Raw genomic sequence first — 16,037 nt, forward strand, 5'->3', positions numbered from 1 at the left:
GGGGGCTTGTGTGAGCAGCAATCCAGCCGGGGGTCCTGCTAGAGCAGTGGTTGTCAACTTGTGTGTCTCAAGTCATTTGGGGCCTAATGACCCTTTCACAGCGGTTGACTGAGATCATTGAAAAATACATACATTTATATTATGAGTTCATAATAGTAAAATTACAGTTATGAAATAACAATAAAAATAATTTTATGATGGGGTCACTACAACATGAAGAACTGTCTTAAAGGGTTGCAGCATCAGGAAGGTTGAGACCCATGTGCTAGAGGCTGCCTTCCATTCTTCTGCACTTAGTATTCTGTCCTCTCCCTGTCTTGCTCTCCACATGTTACTGGAGCTGAGTATCTTTGGCTGGGACCCATATGGCCCTATGGTTGGTTGGGTAAAGCATTCACCACTGACCTTACGTGCTTACCAAGTGAACATTGAAGGAATGGGGGCCTACACATAACAGAGCTAGGTCAGTTTGAGGCAGACTAGACTGTCCTGTGTTCCCAAGGAGGCTGAGTTCTGCTCACCACCCCCAAAGAGAAAGGCTGCTGGAACTTAAAGGAGACAGAACCTCCTTCTTCATCAAGATATCTGAAGGAGTGTGGTGATTGACGACTTTAAAGTCTGAATTTGAGTCACAGCAAGAGCTGCCCTTTCCCTCTGACTTCTGCAATGACTACTGTGACTTCTCTAACAACATCTATCCCCAAGGGTGGCTCCAGGATTAAATATAATACTTAAAGTATTACCCATATGTCCTAGGCAGTCGATATATTTTCATTCATTTAGATGCAGAGTCCTATATTTAAACCTCTGGGCAAAGAGGGACGTAACAGAGGTGGGAAGCTGACATCCCAGTAACCAGAACAATTTTAGACTTGCCAGACTGCGGCGGGGCGGGAGGGGAGCTCTAGGGTAGATCATTGTTGCAGTACAGGCACCTTCCTGGTTTTGAGGGTGGAGCAGCCACTGGTAGGAGTATAGGTTTGGCGGTGGGGAGTTGAGGGCGTTCCCGTGCAAACACCTTTATTGCGAGAGGCCAAAGAAAGAGCAGAGTAAAGGGGGCAGGAAACGCCTGTAAGCAAGTGAAACCTTCCTAACTTTTCTATGGTTGGTTGTGGGTGGATGAAGTTTTATCTCTACAGAGCTTGGAGAGCGGAGAATCCTGCCCGCAGAGGGCGCAAGAGCCACGTACCCCGACCGCAGAAAGACGTGGGGAGACGAGTCGTAGAGATTAGAGGCCGCCAGGCCTTAGAGGGTAGGGGGCGTGGCAACTTAGAAAAATGGCGGGGGAAGTTGTGTGTAATGGTCCTGAGTGGTGGGACTTCTAGAGCAGCATTGGATAGGTTAATGGACAGTCAGCGAGGGACAAGCCAGAGGGAGGTGGGATATAGGTGGAGCGTTTGGGAGAGTGGGGCGGGACATGGGCGTGGCGCGGCGGGATTCGCCGCTGGAGGATGAGTAAGGGGCGTGGTCTGAGCAAGGTGGGGAACCACAAGCGCTCCGGTGGGCCTGCCCCACCTACGTCTCCCTGAGCCCCACCTCTTTTCCGGCCAGGAGAGTTTCTGCCTGTACCTGAGTTTCGGTGTGTACCTGAGTTTGTGGGTCTCCATGTTGGAGCCCCTGCTGCAGAGGTTCCCGCATGAAAGAGGCTGAATTGAGCTCTACGTTATGTAGAGCTGTCCACTCTCAGCTCCTGTATGTCTGAACGAGTCCCCAGGGAGGATCAGCCCTCGGCTTTCCCAACGGACTGCCCTAGAGGGTCGTTTAGGTCTACAAATGTTCTAGCATCCTGTTTCTCCTTCGGCTCCTCCCCGATTCCCTCCCCCCACAGTGTTCCCAGCCTCGCGCGCTCCCGGAGCCCACCCCCTCTTTTGGGCGCCAGGCCCCGCCCCCCGCCCCCTTTCCTCTGCCTCAAAGTTTATTTGCAACAAAAGGGAGAAGAGAGCTAGCTGCTTAGGGGGAGGGAAAGGGAGCCGGAGCGGGAGCTTGAGGGGAGGCAGGCCGGCCGCCGGGCTTGGCAGGCGGATTTTGAGTACAGGAGCCGAGCCTTAGGTCCCTCGCCGGCAGGACCGCGATGCCCCTGGCCTCTCACGCAGAGGCTAAGGCTGGGCCTGGGGTCGCCGCAGGGGCGAGAGGGGCCGCCCAGGATGGAGCTCCTGCCTCCTGTAGCCGCGGAAACTTGATCTTCGAGTGATAAACCTCTGCTCACTTCTCCGCACCCTCCTCCACAACCGCTGCACGCTGCGGGTGCAGGACCCAGGCTCTCGGACCGCGGCCACTGCGCGCCCTCGGAGTGGGGGTGCAGGGGGGGTTGGCCGCGGCGTCCCGAGGCCAGCCCCCCCCGGAGTGACTGCGACCAACCATGGCGGACGGGTCACCTCGGCCCCCACTTTATCGTAGCGTCTCGTTTAAACTGCTGGAGCGCTGGAGCGGCGGACCGGGGCCGAGGGAAGAAGACGCGGACACCCCTGGGTTGCGGCGCCGAGCTTCGTGCCGGCCAGCAGCGGCAGTCCCGGGCCAGCCCTCCCGGCGCGTGTCCAAGCTGGCGTCGGGGCCCCCGGCCGCCCCCGCGCAGCCGCGCCCGCTCCGTAGCCTCTCGCCATCGGTGCGCCAGCTCTCCCGACGCTTCGACGCGGTGCGTCTGGACGACGACTCCACTGGTGCCCGGGACGGGGGCTGCTCCTCTGGCACCACAGAAGAAGCAGCGGAAGGCTCTGAGCGTGGGGCCTGGCCCAGCGTCACCGAGATGCGCAAACTCTTCGGCGGTCCGGGCTCCAGACGACCCAGCGTGGACTCTGAGGCCCTGGGGTCGACCAGCTCCGAAAGAACTTCGTGGGAGCCCCCAACTCGCGATCCCCGGCAGCCTCCGACGCCTCCTCCTCGAACATGCTTTCCTCTGGCTGGCCTGCGTTCTGGGCGGCCGCTGTCCGGGCCCGGGATCGAGGGGAGGCGACGTCGGCAGCACCAGCAACAGGAGCGGGCGCAGCGTCCGGCGGATGGTTTACATTCTTGGCATAGCTTCTCCCAACCGCAGGCCGGGGCCCGGGCCTCCTCCTCCTCCTCGATTGCCTCCTCCTATCCTGTCAGCCGCAGCCGGGCTGCTAGTTCCAGCGAGGAGGAAGAGGAGGGACCGCAGCCGCAGCTTGGGCCTCAGAGTCCGGCCTACTTCGGCGGCCACTCTTCGGGCAGTGACGAGGACCCAGATGGTGAGGATGGCCGACGCTGGAGAGGGAGAGATCTCCGGCCTGGAAGCTCTTTGTTGGTTCACGGCTGCAGCCAGGACAGTGACGAGCTAAATCCGGGGGTCTTGGGTTCAGCGGGGGGTGTTGGGAGCCCCGAACCTCCGCCGTCTCCAAGAACCTCAATGGAGGAGTGGGGTACTGGCACACAGCCCTGGGTCCCAGGTCCCCGAGAGAGCTTGAGGCCTATGTCCGACACTGGGGGTGCACCTTTCCGTGTGGCTAAGGTGAGCTTTCCTGCATACCTGGCCAGCCCGGCTGGCTCCCAAGGTAGTAGTCGCTATTCCAGCACTGAGACCCTCAAGGATGATGATCTATGGTCAAGTCGCAGTTCTGTGAGCTGGGGTATATATCGATCCCCAAGTTTTGGAACTGGAGATGGGCTCCTTCTGCGGCCCCAGACTAGGTCCCGCAGCAAGGGACCTGTAGGCACCGCCAAGCTGCTGAGGGATGGAGGACTGGAGCTAGATAAGAACCGACAGCGCAAGTCCCTATCGAATCCAGATATCGCCTCCGAAACCCTGACACTGCTCAGTTTCCTGCGTTCAGACCTTTCAGAGCTGAGGGTCCGAAAGCCCAGTGGGGGCCCTGGGAACAGTCCCCAAGATGGCAGAGACTCACCATCAGCAGGTAGCCCAATGGAGCAATCTGAGTCCACGCTGTCTCAGAGTCCAACATCACCCACTACCCGGCCCACTCTCAAGGACCTGACAGCTACTCTGCGCAGGGCAAAGTCATTCAGCTGCTCAGAGAAGCCCATGGCCCGTCGCCTGCTCTGCACCAGTGCCTTGAAGCCCAGCTCCTCAGAACTCCTACTGGCAGGCTCTGGGGCAGAGGAGGATCCATTGCCACTCGTGGTCCAGGATCAGTATGTGCAGGAAGCCCGTCAGGTTTTTGAGAAGATACAGCGTATGGGTGCACAGCAGGACGATGGAAGCCCTGACTGGGCAGGGAATATGACCCAAGGGCAGCGGTCTCAGGAGGAGCTCTCTGGCCCTGAGTCCAGCCTGACAGATGAGGGCATTGGAGCAGACCCTGAACCTCTTGGTGCTGCCTTTTGCAGCCTAGATCCTGCAGGAGTGTGGCGACCCCTTTCCTCAACTTCAGCTCAGACAAACCACCACCGTGGGGCTGGGACAGAAGACAGCCTGGGTGGGAGGGCCCTTGTGTCTCCTGAGACTCCTCCAACACCAGGTGCCCTACGCAGGAGACGGAAAGTCCCACCCTCGGGCCCTAATGGAACTGAACTAAGCAACGGGGAGTCGAGTGAGGCCTACAGATCCTTGAGTGACCCCATTCCACAGCGCCATCGGGCTGCCACCTCTGAGGAGCCCTCAGGGTTCTCTGTGGACAGCAATCTTCTGGGATCACTGAACTCTAAGACAGGGCTTCCAGTGACCCCAGCTATGGTTGAGGGCCTGACCAGTGGCCACAGTGACTGGTCTGTGGTTAGCGAAGAGAACAGGGACTATCAGGAAGTCATTCAGAGTATCGTTCAGGGGCCTGGTGCTTTGGGGCGTATGGGAGAAGACAGGGTTGCTGGCAAGACCCCCAAGAAGAAATCTCTGAGTGACCCTAGTCGCCGTGGGGAGTTGACTGGGCCTGGATTTGAGGGCCCAGGGGGGGAGCCCATTCGAGAAGTGGAGCCCATGCTGCCTCCCTCCAGCAGTGAACCTATTCTTGCAGAGCAGTGGGCAGAGCCAGAAGATCCTGGTCCTGCCAGGGCCAGGGCACAGTCAGAGAGGTCCCTACCTGCTCCACCTGCTTCCTCCACTGCCCACCATGACTTCCATCTTGACCCCAAGCTGATCAATGTTCTCTCTCCTCGGCTCACCCGCCGAGGCTCCAAGAAGCGCCCAGCCCGGAGCAGTCACCAGGAGCTTCGGAGAGAGGAGGGCAACCAGGACCAGACTGGTAGCCTAACACAAATTCGGTCCTCCTCCAAACATGTTCGCCATGCCAGTGTGCCTGCCACCTTCACACCTATTGTGGTGCCTGAGCCTGTGATGTCTGTGGGACCCCCTGTGGCTGTGCCAGAGCCTGTAGGCTTTCCTGTTAGAGGCCATCCCACATTGCAGGCACCATCTCTTGAGGATGTCACTAAACAGTACATGATGACCCTTCACTCTGGTGACGTTCCTGCTCCAGGTCCTGTGGACCTACCCTGCTTGCCTCCCTCTGTACCGCCCTCCACTGAGACCAAGCCCTCTGGGGCTGCCAGGGCAACTCCAGATGAGCCTGCCCCATCGAGCAAGTGTTGTAGCAAGCCACAAGTGGTAAGTCCTTTGGAAGGAGATTGGGGGAGGGTCCGGGAGAGCCATGGGCACCAACCTGACAGGAGCTTTTATGAGTACTCATTAGACAGGTTTCCAGACCCAAAGGTGCTTATCTGTCCTGGAATAGAGTTAATGGCACCTGGCTCCTGTTAACTCAGGACCTGAAGAGGCTTCAGAATGCTGCCAGTGTCAAAGGGTCTGTCTGTCTGCCCTAAGGTGTTCTGGTGGTGGTTGCAAAGGCCCTTGGGTTGTTTCTCAGAGACTTGTTTCTGAGATTCCCATGGTTCTTTGTTAGAAATTCACTAGAAGTATGGATGAAGGTGATAACATTGAGCCAAGACTCCACCCTCCATGCCCAACTCTTGGCTGATCTCATTTCAGGCCAGTTAACATGCTCCTGCCTTTAAGTCTATTCCAAGACCTGGGAGACTTAGGGACCAGCCTTACTTTAGGGAGCAGCAGAGGTCTTCAGGGGTCTAGCCCCAGTTTTGTTCTAGTTTTCTGACATTGGCCTTTCTTGTGACTTAACCTCCTCATTTATAAACCTGGGTCTGAGGGATGTGGGTGCTGCAGACCCACCCAGGTGGTATTGTGCAGAACTGGAAGAGTCCATGTTGTGAGTTTGGATAGTCTCCAGGACCAATGCCAACACACTAGTCTTCAGTAGAGGAGCTTCGAGCTAAGGTGCTAGGGAAGTGTGGAGACAGACAGGCTTCTGCTGAGGCTCAGTGGCGAAGGGTCCTCAGAGGGATTGAAGGCAGTTCTGGACCCTGTAGACAGGGCTGCCTCTGTGAATCAAATTGGATGCTCTGCATCCCGCCTCCCTGCATCTGTTCACCTTTCCACACCCTTCCTGTTAGTCCCAGGTCCCCCCCGGGGGGGGGGCCTCATTCCCACCCTCCACAAAGCTCTCCCTTCTCTTATCTTGCATCAGCTATGCCTGGGTTTGGCTGTGGATTCAGACTGGCTCTAGGCAACATCTTCCTGGCATGGGAGAGTTGCAGCTAGGTTTGCAGCTCTAGGCTGGAAGCTGAGCTCAGGGATGGCCTGGGGTTAGGTCAACTGTGGCCTGCCTCAGCTCCCACTGTGCTGCTGACTTCAGAAGCTGGGAAACCCTACACTCTGGACTAATTTGGTCACTTGGCTTTTCAGAGCTCTTTAAGGGCCCCTCTAACTCTCTGTCTCTCTTTCTCTTCCCTCCTTTCTGTTTCCCCTGTCCCAGCGCTGCACTTCTTTGTGGAGGAGGGGAAAAATGGACAGAGAGAGGGTTGGCAGAGGGGACTTTTGGATCTGGCTTTCCTTCTGAGACTCCATTAGCAGAACCTGAGTACCAGGGCCAGTTCTGTGCTTGGAGGATGGGAGAAGAGAGCCCCAGCTTCCTTTTCTGTGTAATGGGGTCCTATGGGAGTGTAGTGGGAGTCAAGGGACTGCCTAGGGCGTCTGGAGGACAGGCTCCGAGGCCAAGGAGTTTACTAGGACTGGCTTTTGCCGTGCTTCACATTGTCCAGCCACCTCCCTTCTTGGGGGCTGTGATACAGAGCTGGCCCCTCTTATATCAGCTTCTCCTGGCCCTACAAGAGGCTTCCTCTGACATTTCAGGTCCTCCCACTTCTCCAGGCCCAGTTGGATGTTCCCTCTCACCCCATAGAAGAGAGAAGAGTGAGTCTGTAATTAGCAGAGTCAGGCTGGAGACCCACAGGATGTGTCCCATCCTTGTTAAGTGGATTGCTCTCCCTTTCTGTAAAAAGGAGATAATGGGGTAATGCCCAGAAGGCTCTGTAGGTGGGTGGTGGTATGACCATTCCCTCCCTGGAGGGAGGGCAGAACAGGCTCTGCTGCCTCAGCTTCTCAGTGGCCAGGTTTGGCTTCGTCCTCCTCCAGTGTTGCTCTCTAAGCACTGGTCCCAGGGTCACCTGGTGGACTTTATTAGGTTCAGAAAACATTTGCCATGCCTCATTCCTCACCCCCACATCAAGCCTGGAAGTTCTTCCATCTGCTACCTTGAATCTTTTCTTGCTATCCTTGTCCTTCTGGCTTCAGAAAGATGGGGAGCAGCTGTCCACTCCCTACTTCCTGCTGGCTCCTCTTGAGCAGACAATGTTCTCTTGTCTCAAGCTGGAGCTCCAGTCACGATCCCTGCACTGTGGGTGGAGATGGTGTGGCTCGGTCTTCAGAATGAAAGGGGACAGAAGGAGTTGTCATGTTCTGCTTGTAGAGTGTAAGCCAATGTAAAGTGCTCAGAGGAGAGGGTTTGGGTCTCAGGGAACCCCAGACTTGATCTTGAGCAGAGGGCAGTCCCTCATGCTCAAGTGTATCTCTCAGGTCAGAACTTGCCCTCATTATAAGGAGTCAGGAAGTTTAGGTACCACACACCACTTAGCCTCTGACTCTATCTGGACCTGGGCAGTCAACTTCAGGGCTTAGTTTTCCCATCTTTGCACTGAGGAACTGGAAAGCCTGATCTTTGGGGTTCTGTAGGAGGGGCTCATTCTGCAGCCTGGCTAAGGGAATGGGGTAGGGAGAGTCAGTGTGACCAGAGGCGAGAGAAAGTCTGCTCTCTGTGTGCTGCAAATGCGGGCAGCTCAGCTTGTGGCTCACCAAGGGCCTTCCTGTTTCTCTTATTCCAGGTCTCTGGCTTCTTCCAGCTAGGTCCATAGTTACCACTGTGTTGTCCATGGACCACCCTTTGCACCAAGGCATTCCTCTGTTGGGCTTCAGAATAATCTTAGATAGTTCTTCTGCCTGCTACCCCTTGACACTTGAAACATCTGTAGTTCAGAAACAGGTAGTGTCTTGCCTCTGAGAATTGTAGATAGCTGAATTCACGAGACTTTGGCATACTGCAGTAGCGTACCGCTGGCTGTTGTTCATCGTGTGCCCATTTTGTAGCAGACACCAATGGTTTCTTGTCATGTGAAAGATCGAGTATTCAGAGTATTGGAGTCTGTCTGAATCCTAGCTTATCAGTGTCTTAAAGAGACTGAATCAAGGGGTTGTTCCCAGTTTCCAAGTGAGATGGCCTGCCATCTGAGAAGGGACATAAGTCAGGAATAGTTGTGGCATCACTTACACGTTGTATTGTAACACCCTGAATGTGTTCATGGTGGTATTTAATTCACCAGAGCCTGGTGTTGGGTAGGAAGAATTCTGAGACCCAAAAAGGGAGAATGCTGAACCCAAGGTCACACCACAAGGCCAGGCAGAGCTGGACCCAAGCCCTAGAACCTCTGGCCTTGTTCCTCTCCCCCTCAGCAGCAGCCCTGGCACCCAACTCAGTCTGCCCAGCTGCCCCTGCCTTCTGTGAGGCTGGGCGGCAGCCTTTCCCACCACTTTTGTCTGGCTGGCTCCCCCTTGGTGGGTACTTGTGGAGGCAAGTTTGTCTTCTGCCCCTCCTTGGCTCTTTACTGTGATCCCCCACACACACCCCCCCCCATGGAAACTGCTTCCCTGGGGAGGGGATGAGGTGATAAGGACTTTTGGAATTCTGAGTAGTACCAAATATCTATAATTAAAGTCTTGTCACCCAGCAGGAGGGTGGAATGGGGGAGGACAGGCAAGAGAGTTGCCCTTTTCAGGGCTTGTTCCCGCCCCCTTCTGTCCTAGGACCCTGTGGTATTGGAGGAGAAAGGGATGCTCTCCAGGAATGAGCCCACCCAGCTGGGAAGAGTTGGGGGAGGGACCAGAGTTGAGTGTGACATTTTCCAGCCCAACATTTCTGGAACCAGCTGGATCTGAGACACTGCAGCTAATCCTGTCCCCAGCCCCCTCTTCCAATGTAGGGACTTGTCCCTCCTGCTTTCCTACTACAGTGAGATGGAGCCATCCCCAGGCAGCCTGGGAGCAGAGGCACTCATCTGAGAATCTAGAAGGAGCTTAGGTCTGCTGGCTGGTAGAGGAGACTAGGGAGGCAAAGAAGTAGCTTGCATTTTGGAACCTGGGAGAAAGGGCGAGTTCTAGGAGGAGGGCATGACATGAGCAGAGGCCAAGAGGAGGCTTTCCCGGACAAGTTGTTGCAATAGAAGTTTGGATTTAGCATCTATGCACTATATATAATATCCCAAGCACCCAGTGGCTGAGTCAGGCACCATTCTAGTGTAGAAAGACAGCAGTTCCCAAAACAGAGGCCTGCTTTTATGGCCCTTCCAGACTGGTAAGGACACATATCTCCAAAGGAGGACACTGTCAGAGAACAGAAGGTTCGGGGGAGAAAAATAAAACAGGGTAAACAATTTGAAGATGACAGGCTGGGGTACTATTTTAGATCATGGGGTCTAGAGAGGCCTGTGCGCAGAGGTGGTAACATCTGAAGCTCAAAAGAAATGAGGGAGGAAGTCAGGTAGCTTTCTTGGGGTCCAGGGTTGGGTTGGAGACATTGTGGAAAGAAAGGAAGAGCAAAGGTCCTGAGAGGTAGACACGGGCATTGTGACTAGATCTTGTAGGCCATTAGGAAGACTTGGCTTCTCCCTGCAGTGACAGCCAGGCAGTGTCAGAGGGCTCTGAGTAAGATAGTGACCCAGGATGCTGTGTGGAGCTAGATTGCAGGGGCAAGCATGGAAGCAGTGAAGTCAGTCAGAAGGCCACAGAATGGTGCTAGCCTGGGCTAGACAGAGATGTGGAGGCGGGTGTTTCAATTGAAGCCCAAGGAGTCTAGACATCTAGTACCTAAGTGAGCAAGGTGCTGGATGTAATGGTGGCCTGTGCCTTTTATCCCAGCACTCAGAAGGCACAGATCTCTGTGAGTTCAAGAGGAGCCTGGTCTACATAGTGAGTTCCAGGCTAGACAAGGCTATATAGTAAGACCTTATTTCAAAGGAAAAAAAAAAGTAGTGAACCCTACAGCTATTGGAGGGCCATCTGGGGATTCAAATGACCTGCATGTCATGAACTTAGGCTCAGAGCTAAGCATCCTGGCACTGTCCATCCCTGGGAGGCCCCAGAGTAGACGCAGCTGGTGAAGTGTGAGATGGGTTCCTGAGGAGGACAAGATGACAAAGCTACCTGCTGCCCTACAGGGGCTTACCTCAGGCCCCAGTGACACAGGTGGTAGCGTCATGTACAGCAGGTGTGTGACATGCACTGCAACCACTGTGGCCCCTACCCAGCTCTAACTTGTGTCTCCTGGAATAGGGAGCTTTTGCCAACAACAGCCCTGGCCCTCCCATCTAGTCCCAAGCTGGGTGAGATGAAGAAGCAGGCTCAAAGCCAGCAGAGTTTTGCCCAGGGCTCCATGGCTTATGACTGATCTGGCCCTAGGTGTCCTGCCTCCAGGTCATACATTGGCCCCAGAATTCCCAGTGAGTCAAGTTGGCAGAGATAGTGGTGGCAGTCTGGGGGAAGGGGGAGCCTGTGTTTCCCAGAAAGACTCGTAACCCTGGCACACTCATTGGGAAATATGCCCAGGAAGCCTGGCGCCTTGCTGGCAGGCCCTGAAATGGGGGCCCTGGGTCCTCTGGGAAGCACAAGCTAATCATAGAGGCTGCCTTCCCCCACAGGACTTGATACCCCACCACGTCTCGGGCCTCTGAGGACTCCTAGGAGTGGACAGAGCCAGAAGGACAGTGCCAAGCTACTGGGCTCTGAGCCCCAGTTCATGACATGCAGGCTGTTTGAACTCCCAGATGGTCCCCAGTAGCTATAGGGTTCACTGGGATGATCAGGCAGACTGCAGGAGGTCTGTCCAAGAAGTTAGGAGACCAGGATGCATACCCTTGGAGCCACAAGTTCATCTGTGACCTTGAGCCCCAAGATTAAGCTTCTCAGGGATGCTGGGGCTGCAGCAGCTGTTCTGTGCAGGAGCATCTCTTGCAGACCAGGAAGTGCTATCAGGCTGGGCCATAGACTGCTGAGGGCTGTGCCCCACTTTAGCTGCTTTCCCTTATGTGGCCAGATTCACTTTTGACTTCTCTGGCCAGCAAAAGGGTCTTTTCTCTTATGTGGGATATAGGCCATGGTGCTCTCTGAGGCCTGTATCCCAAATAGTGATGCTTCTGTGCACAGGACAGTAGTACTTCTAGCTCAGCTTGGGAAAAATAGACTTTTTGTTATTTTTAAAAAATGTTTATTTTACGCGCATGAGTGTTTTGCCCCCATGTATGTATGCATGTGCACCGTATGTATGCCTGATGCCCAAAGAAGGCAGAAGAAGGTGTTGGATGCCCTGGAACTGAAGTTAGGAGTGCTGTGAATCACCATGTGGGAACTGGGAGCTGAATTCAGGTCCTCTGCAGGTGCAATGAGACTTCGTTCCCTTGCCTTTTCTAGTCACGGGTGGGTGCCAGTGCTCCTCAGTGCGTGGCCTCTAACTCAGTCTCAGAGCCAGCACATAGCACCCTCATCCCTCCCTCACCCAGACTTTCCACCTTCCTCCTTAAGGACTCTTGATGATTACATCGGGCCCACCTGGGTGACTCAGGACCCTTAGTGGCACTTGCAGAGTCCCTCCTGCCTTGTAAGACATCATATTCACCAAGGTCCCCTATAGGAGCCGGTCCTGGGCATGCCCCAGGCCTGCTGCATTCAATCCGACCTTCACTTCTTTGCATGTTTCTTTGTCTTCTACTCATGAAGCAGTCAACACTGAATCTTTTGATGGCCAGTGAGGACACACGAGGAAGATTTGCATTTGGGGAGCTTTTGGCAGGGTCCTGGTTCCTGAGGTGCATGGGGCTCAGAGGAAGGCTGAGCCCGGCCTGGAAGGGCAGGGATAAATATGCCAGTGAGTCCTTTGGGAATAGCCTTGGCCTCTAGAGGTGGCTAGCCTGAAGTTTGTTGACTAGACATCGAAGTGAAGCATCTCCCAAGAGGGGCAGTTTGCTGAAGAGCTCAGAACCAGGGAAAGTGGGAGCCTTTGGAGGGAACAGAAGCCATGACTGGGCCAGACTGTCCTCACCAAGGGCAGAGCTGGGAGCTGGGAGACAAATGAAAAAGTGGGAGTGTGTTCACGTAATTGGGTTTAACGCCTTGCTTTTTCTTTGACTACTTGTGTTTATTGTCTTGCTTGTTCCTTGACTATTTGCATCTATTGTATTGCTAGACCCTCAACCTAGAACTGACCTTAATACATGCATGTAATCAAAATGGTATAAAAGCATAAAGGAGGAGGGGGGATGGGACAGGGAGTTCTAGGGAGGGGAAACGGGGAAAGGGGATGACGTCTGTATTATAAATAAATAAAATATCCAATAAAAAATTAAAAAAAGAAAAAGTGGGAGCTATATGCTAGAGATCTGTTTCATCCCAAAGTTAGTATTTGGTCGGAATTAAAACAAGCACTTAGAAATTCTTGCATTGTACTGGAGAGTCAAGGTCCGCTCCAGTGTTATATTGTTACCTAGTAATGCTCAAGAAATGTTAGTTCTGCCAAGCTGGCAAGATAGCTCAGCAGGTAAGAGTGCTAGCCGCTAAAACAAGCTGTGCTTGCTCTCTAGAACTCACGCTGTAGAAGGAGAGAACCAACTTCTACAAGTTACCCTCTGATATATGTAGGTGCTGTGTGATACACACCTACACAGATACATACATGTAATAGTATTTAAAAAGCAATCTTAATCTCTCCCTTCGTGTCTAAGATACTAGGATATGAATCTGAGGTTCTGTGCTTCAGCCATGGAGCAGAAGACAGAGCTGTAGACAGGAGACCACAGTGCCTCAGTAGCTTGGACATTTGGAGTTGGTGAGGAAAGAGAGGGACCAGACTGCAGATCTATGGCCTCTTCTGGCTCTGACTCTTTTCTTCCCACCAGCCCCAACCACAGCTTGCCTGAGATGGCTGAGTAAAGTTTGGAAGGCAAAGCCGGCCAAAGCCCTCTCTGGGTCAGAGCTGCAGGCCCCAGGGGCTCAGACCCTTTACTTCCTTTTCTGGTCCCAGAGTCCGAGTGCCTGGTGGCCACCTCTGCCTTGCTCACTAGGTAATATTAACAATGTTAATATGTTAATATTTAACATTGGACTTCAGCTGTGAGCCTCAGCTTCCTGCTCTATAAGATGGAGGTACTGAGGGATTATGAGGACAAAAGGACTCCAGGGCTAGACCGCTCTCAGAAATATGACCGCACAGTATGTACTCTGAGTTGTCACTCTTGGAGGCTAGAACCCTTTAGTTACTATGTGAAGCATTCTGACCACCACTGTCCCCCAAGAACTCCGACCTCTCAACTTGATTTTGTTGGTTGATGTGAGATTGATGTCCTTCGTCCTGAGATTCTGGAGGAGGGAGAGACAGGCAGGTCTGGAGCCAGTAGTAAGGCTGGAGGACCAAGGCAAGGAGCAAGTGCAAGGTTGGTGTCAGTTTCCTGTTTATTGGTTCCCAGGGGGTGACAGGCCCTGCTCTTTGCAGCAGTGTGGAGCAGGAGAGAAGGAGGCCATGCTCCTGGCTGCCAGCCAGCCCCAGAGCTGGGCCTCCTGGGACTGCCGAGACCCCATTCCCCCACCCCTGGACAAACATTCAGTTCTTTCCCAGGACGGGGCCCTGGAGGTTAAGGAACAGATGTGGAAGGGAAGACGAGAAGGACCCTCCCCCACCCCAATAAAAGTCCTGTGGACTCTGTCTTTCTTGGCTGCTGGTTTTCGTTCTGGTACTTGGTTGTCCCCTGGATGGGTGTGTTGAGATACCAACGCCTTGACAAACCAGAAGGTCAGGAGGAAGAGAAAGAGGGTAGGGCCTTGGGTGCCAGAGTCGCCCATCTGGAAAGACTCTAGACATCAGCTTTGCCTTCTCACCACTCCCTGCCCCTGCTTTATTAAGAAAGTGAAAGTCTTGATCCCCTGTGAGAGATAGTGAAGCTGACCCGGGAGTCCTCCTGTGGCTCACCATTGCTCCAGCCCAGCCTGTAGATTGCCAGCAGGGAGTTGGGGGCAGTCACTCAGAGCTCTGGAGGGGAAGTGATGGGGTCCACTGGCATTTGAGGGAATTGGTCAGAGCCAGGGCAGGAAAGGAAAGCCATTGTATGCTCAGAGGCCAATGGAGAACAGAGGTCTCGTGTGACCAGCACATGCAGAGAAGCTGTGTGTGCTGAGGGCTTGGGTGCTGAGTCTCACCCCTAGACAGTAGGAGCCATGGAGGATGAGGAACTGAAGGGGCATCCTGCCAACTTTGTTTGGTGATGGTGCCCTGTGTAGTTCAGCCTGGAGGAAGGGCCTGTGGTGTTGTGGGATGTGCCAAAGAAGACTGTGTAGAGAATGTGGAGGTCCAGACTGAGTTGAATTTAGGCTCAGAAGCTCTATAAGAAGGTGGGATGAGGGAGCGGGGAGTGGGACAGGTGAAGGGGGAGCCATGCCCTTCTCCCAGGCAGAACTTCTCTCTGGAAGGGTGGAGGCCCCTGAGCCCTGACTCTGAGTCCAGTTTACTACCCCTTGTCCAACTTCAGGCTCCTTGCTGGGTTGGAGGTACCCTGCCACTCACAGGGGTTCCCAGGAAACAACTAGGCTACACCTCCAGTTGACTCTTTTGGAAGAGGCCCAATGAAAGCATGGTTTGAGAGCAGGTTGACTTACCCTGTTGACTCTGATCCAGGCCAAGTCACCCTGCCTCGATCTTCCCACCTGTGAAGTGGGAATCCTAGCTACAGTTCTTGAATATTCAGGCTCTCAAGAGGTGGGGTGGAGTAAGTACTGTGGTGATTAGTAGGCAGCCTGGTAACACTATCCACGGTGGGACCTATGGTCAGAGCTAAGAACCCTTGTGATATTTGTTCCTCAGCCCCAGCAGTGATGGACTGTGGCCCTGAGGAGGCCTTAGGAGAAAGCTGGTCAGAGACGAAAGGGAGAAGAATGTGTTTCCCCATCAGATGCCTGTGAGCCCCCTGCAAGCTCCTTGCTGCTCATATGGCCTCTTCTCAGCTCCAGCCTGGACCAGTCACTTCCAGGCCTCTCCCCAAGGCCAGCGGGGGTGGTGCCTGGGGCGGGTGTGGAATTTCCGAGGGAATGGCTAAATTCAGCCCTAGCTAAAAATAGTCCCGGGCCTGGCCCCAAAGCTGGAGGAGGAGGAGGAGGAGGAAGAGGAGGAGGAGGAGGAGGAGGAGGAGGAGGAGGCAGCTGCTGCAGACTAGAGTAATTCCCAACTACCTTCTTGCCCTACCTACATCATCCCTGAGTCTGTGCCTCTTGTGGCCTCCCATGCACCTGCTTCTTTCTCCTTACTCATGTGAGGCCTTCTGTCTTCTGGGGTTCCTCCCCCAGCAATCGCTCCTCCTTTACCTGCTCTGATTCCTGAGTCCTGTACTATGTTCTGTTGAGTCCCCACCCCTGGAGGGGGAAAGGCCTCTGAAGAGTCCTCTGTATAGGCCTGCACCCCTCAGCTTCCTTTGGTACCTGCATCCTGTTCTAGGATGCTTCTGCCATGCTAACTGGGCACACTTGGAACACTCTGGTGTATGAAGATGTGAGAGGGAACCCCTGGATCCCCCAGTGACTCGGGGTTAGCTCTGACAAGTGGCTGCCCATGCCAAACCCTCTTGTTTCTGGAACACTTTGTGGAACCTCACTGTAAATTTATCTATGAAATACGTGATGCTGAGAGACACGGAGA

At 54.2% G+C, this 16,037-nt stretch overlaps 1 protein-coding gene across 1 annotated transcript in view; it reads left to right on the top strand.

Annotated features, from left to right (window-relative positions):
• The first annotated feature begins 1,936 nt into the window (after window positions 1-1,936).
• Window positions 1,937-16,037, top strand: part of Arhgef17 (Rho guanine nucleotide exchange factor 17) — a 56,726-nt gene continuing 42,625 nt past the window's right edge. Inside the window, exon 1 of the mRNA XM_028770681.1 lies at window positions 1,937-5,512. Within this exon, the coding sequence (XP_028626514.1) occupies window positions 2,360-5,512 (3,153 nt within the window). The 5' untranslated portion in view covers window positions 1,937-2,359. The remainder of the gene's footprint in view (window positions 5,513-16,037) is intronic.

This window comes from Grammomys surdaster, unplaced genomic scaffold (genome assembly GCF_004785775.1).
Source record: "Grammomys surdaster isolate TR1022 unplaced genomic scaffold, NIH_TR_1.0 203, whole genome shotgun sequence".
Classification (NCBI taxonomy): Eukaryota; Metazoa; Chordata; class Mammalia; order Rodentia; family Muridae; genus Grammomys; species Grammomys surdaster.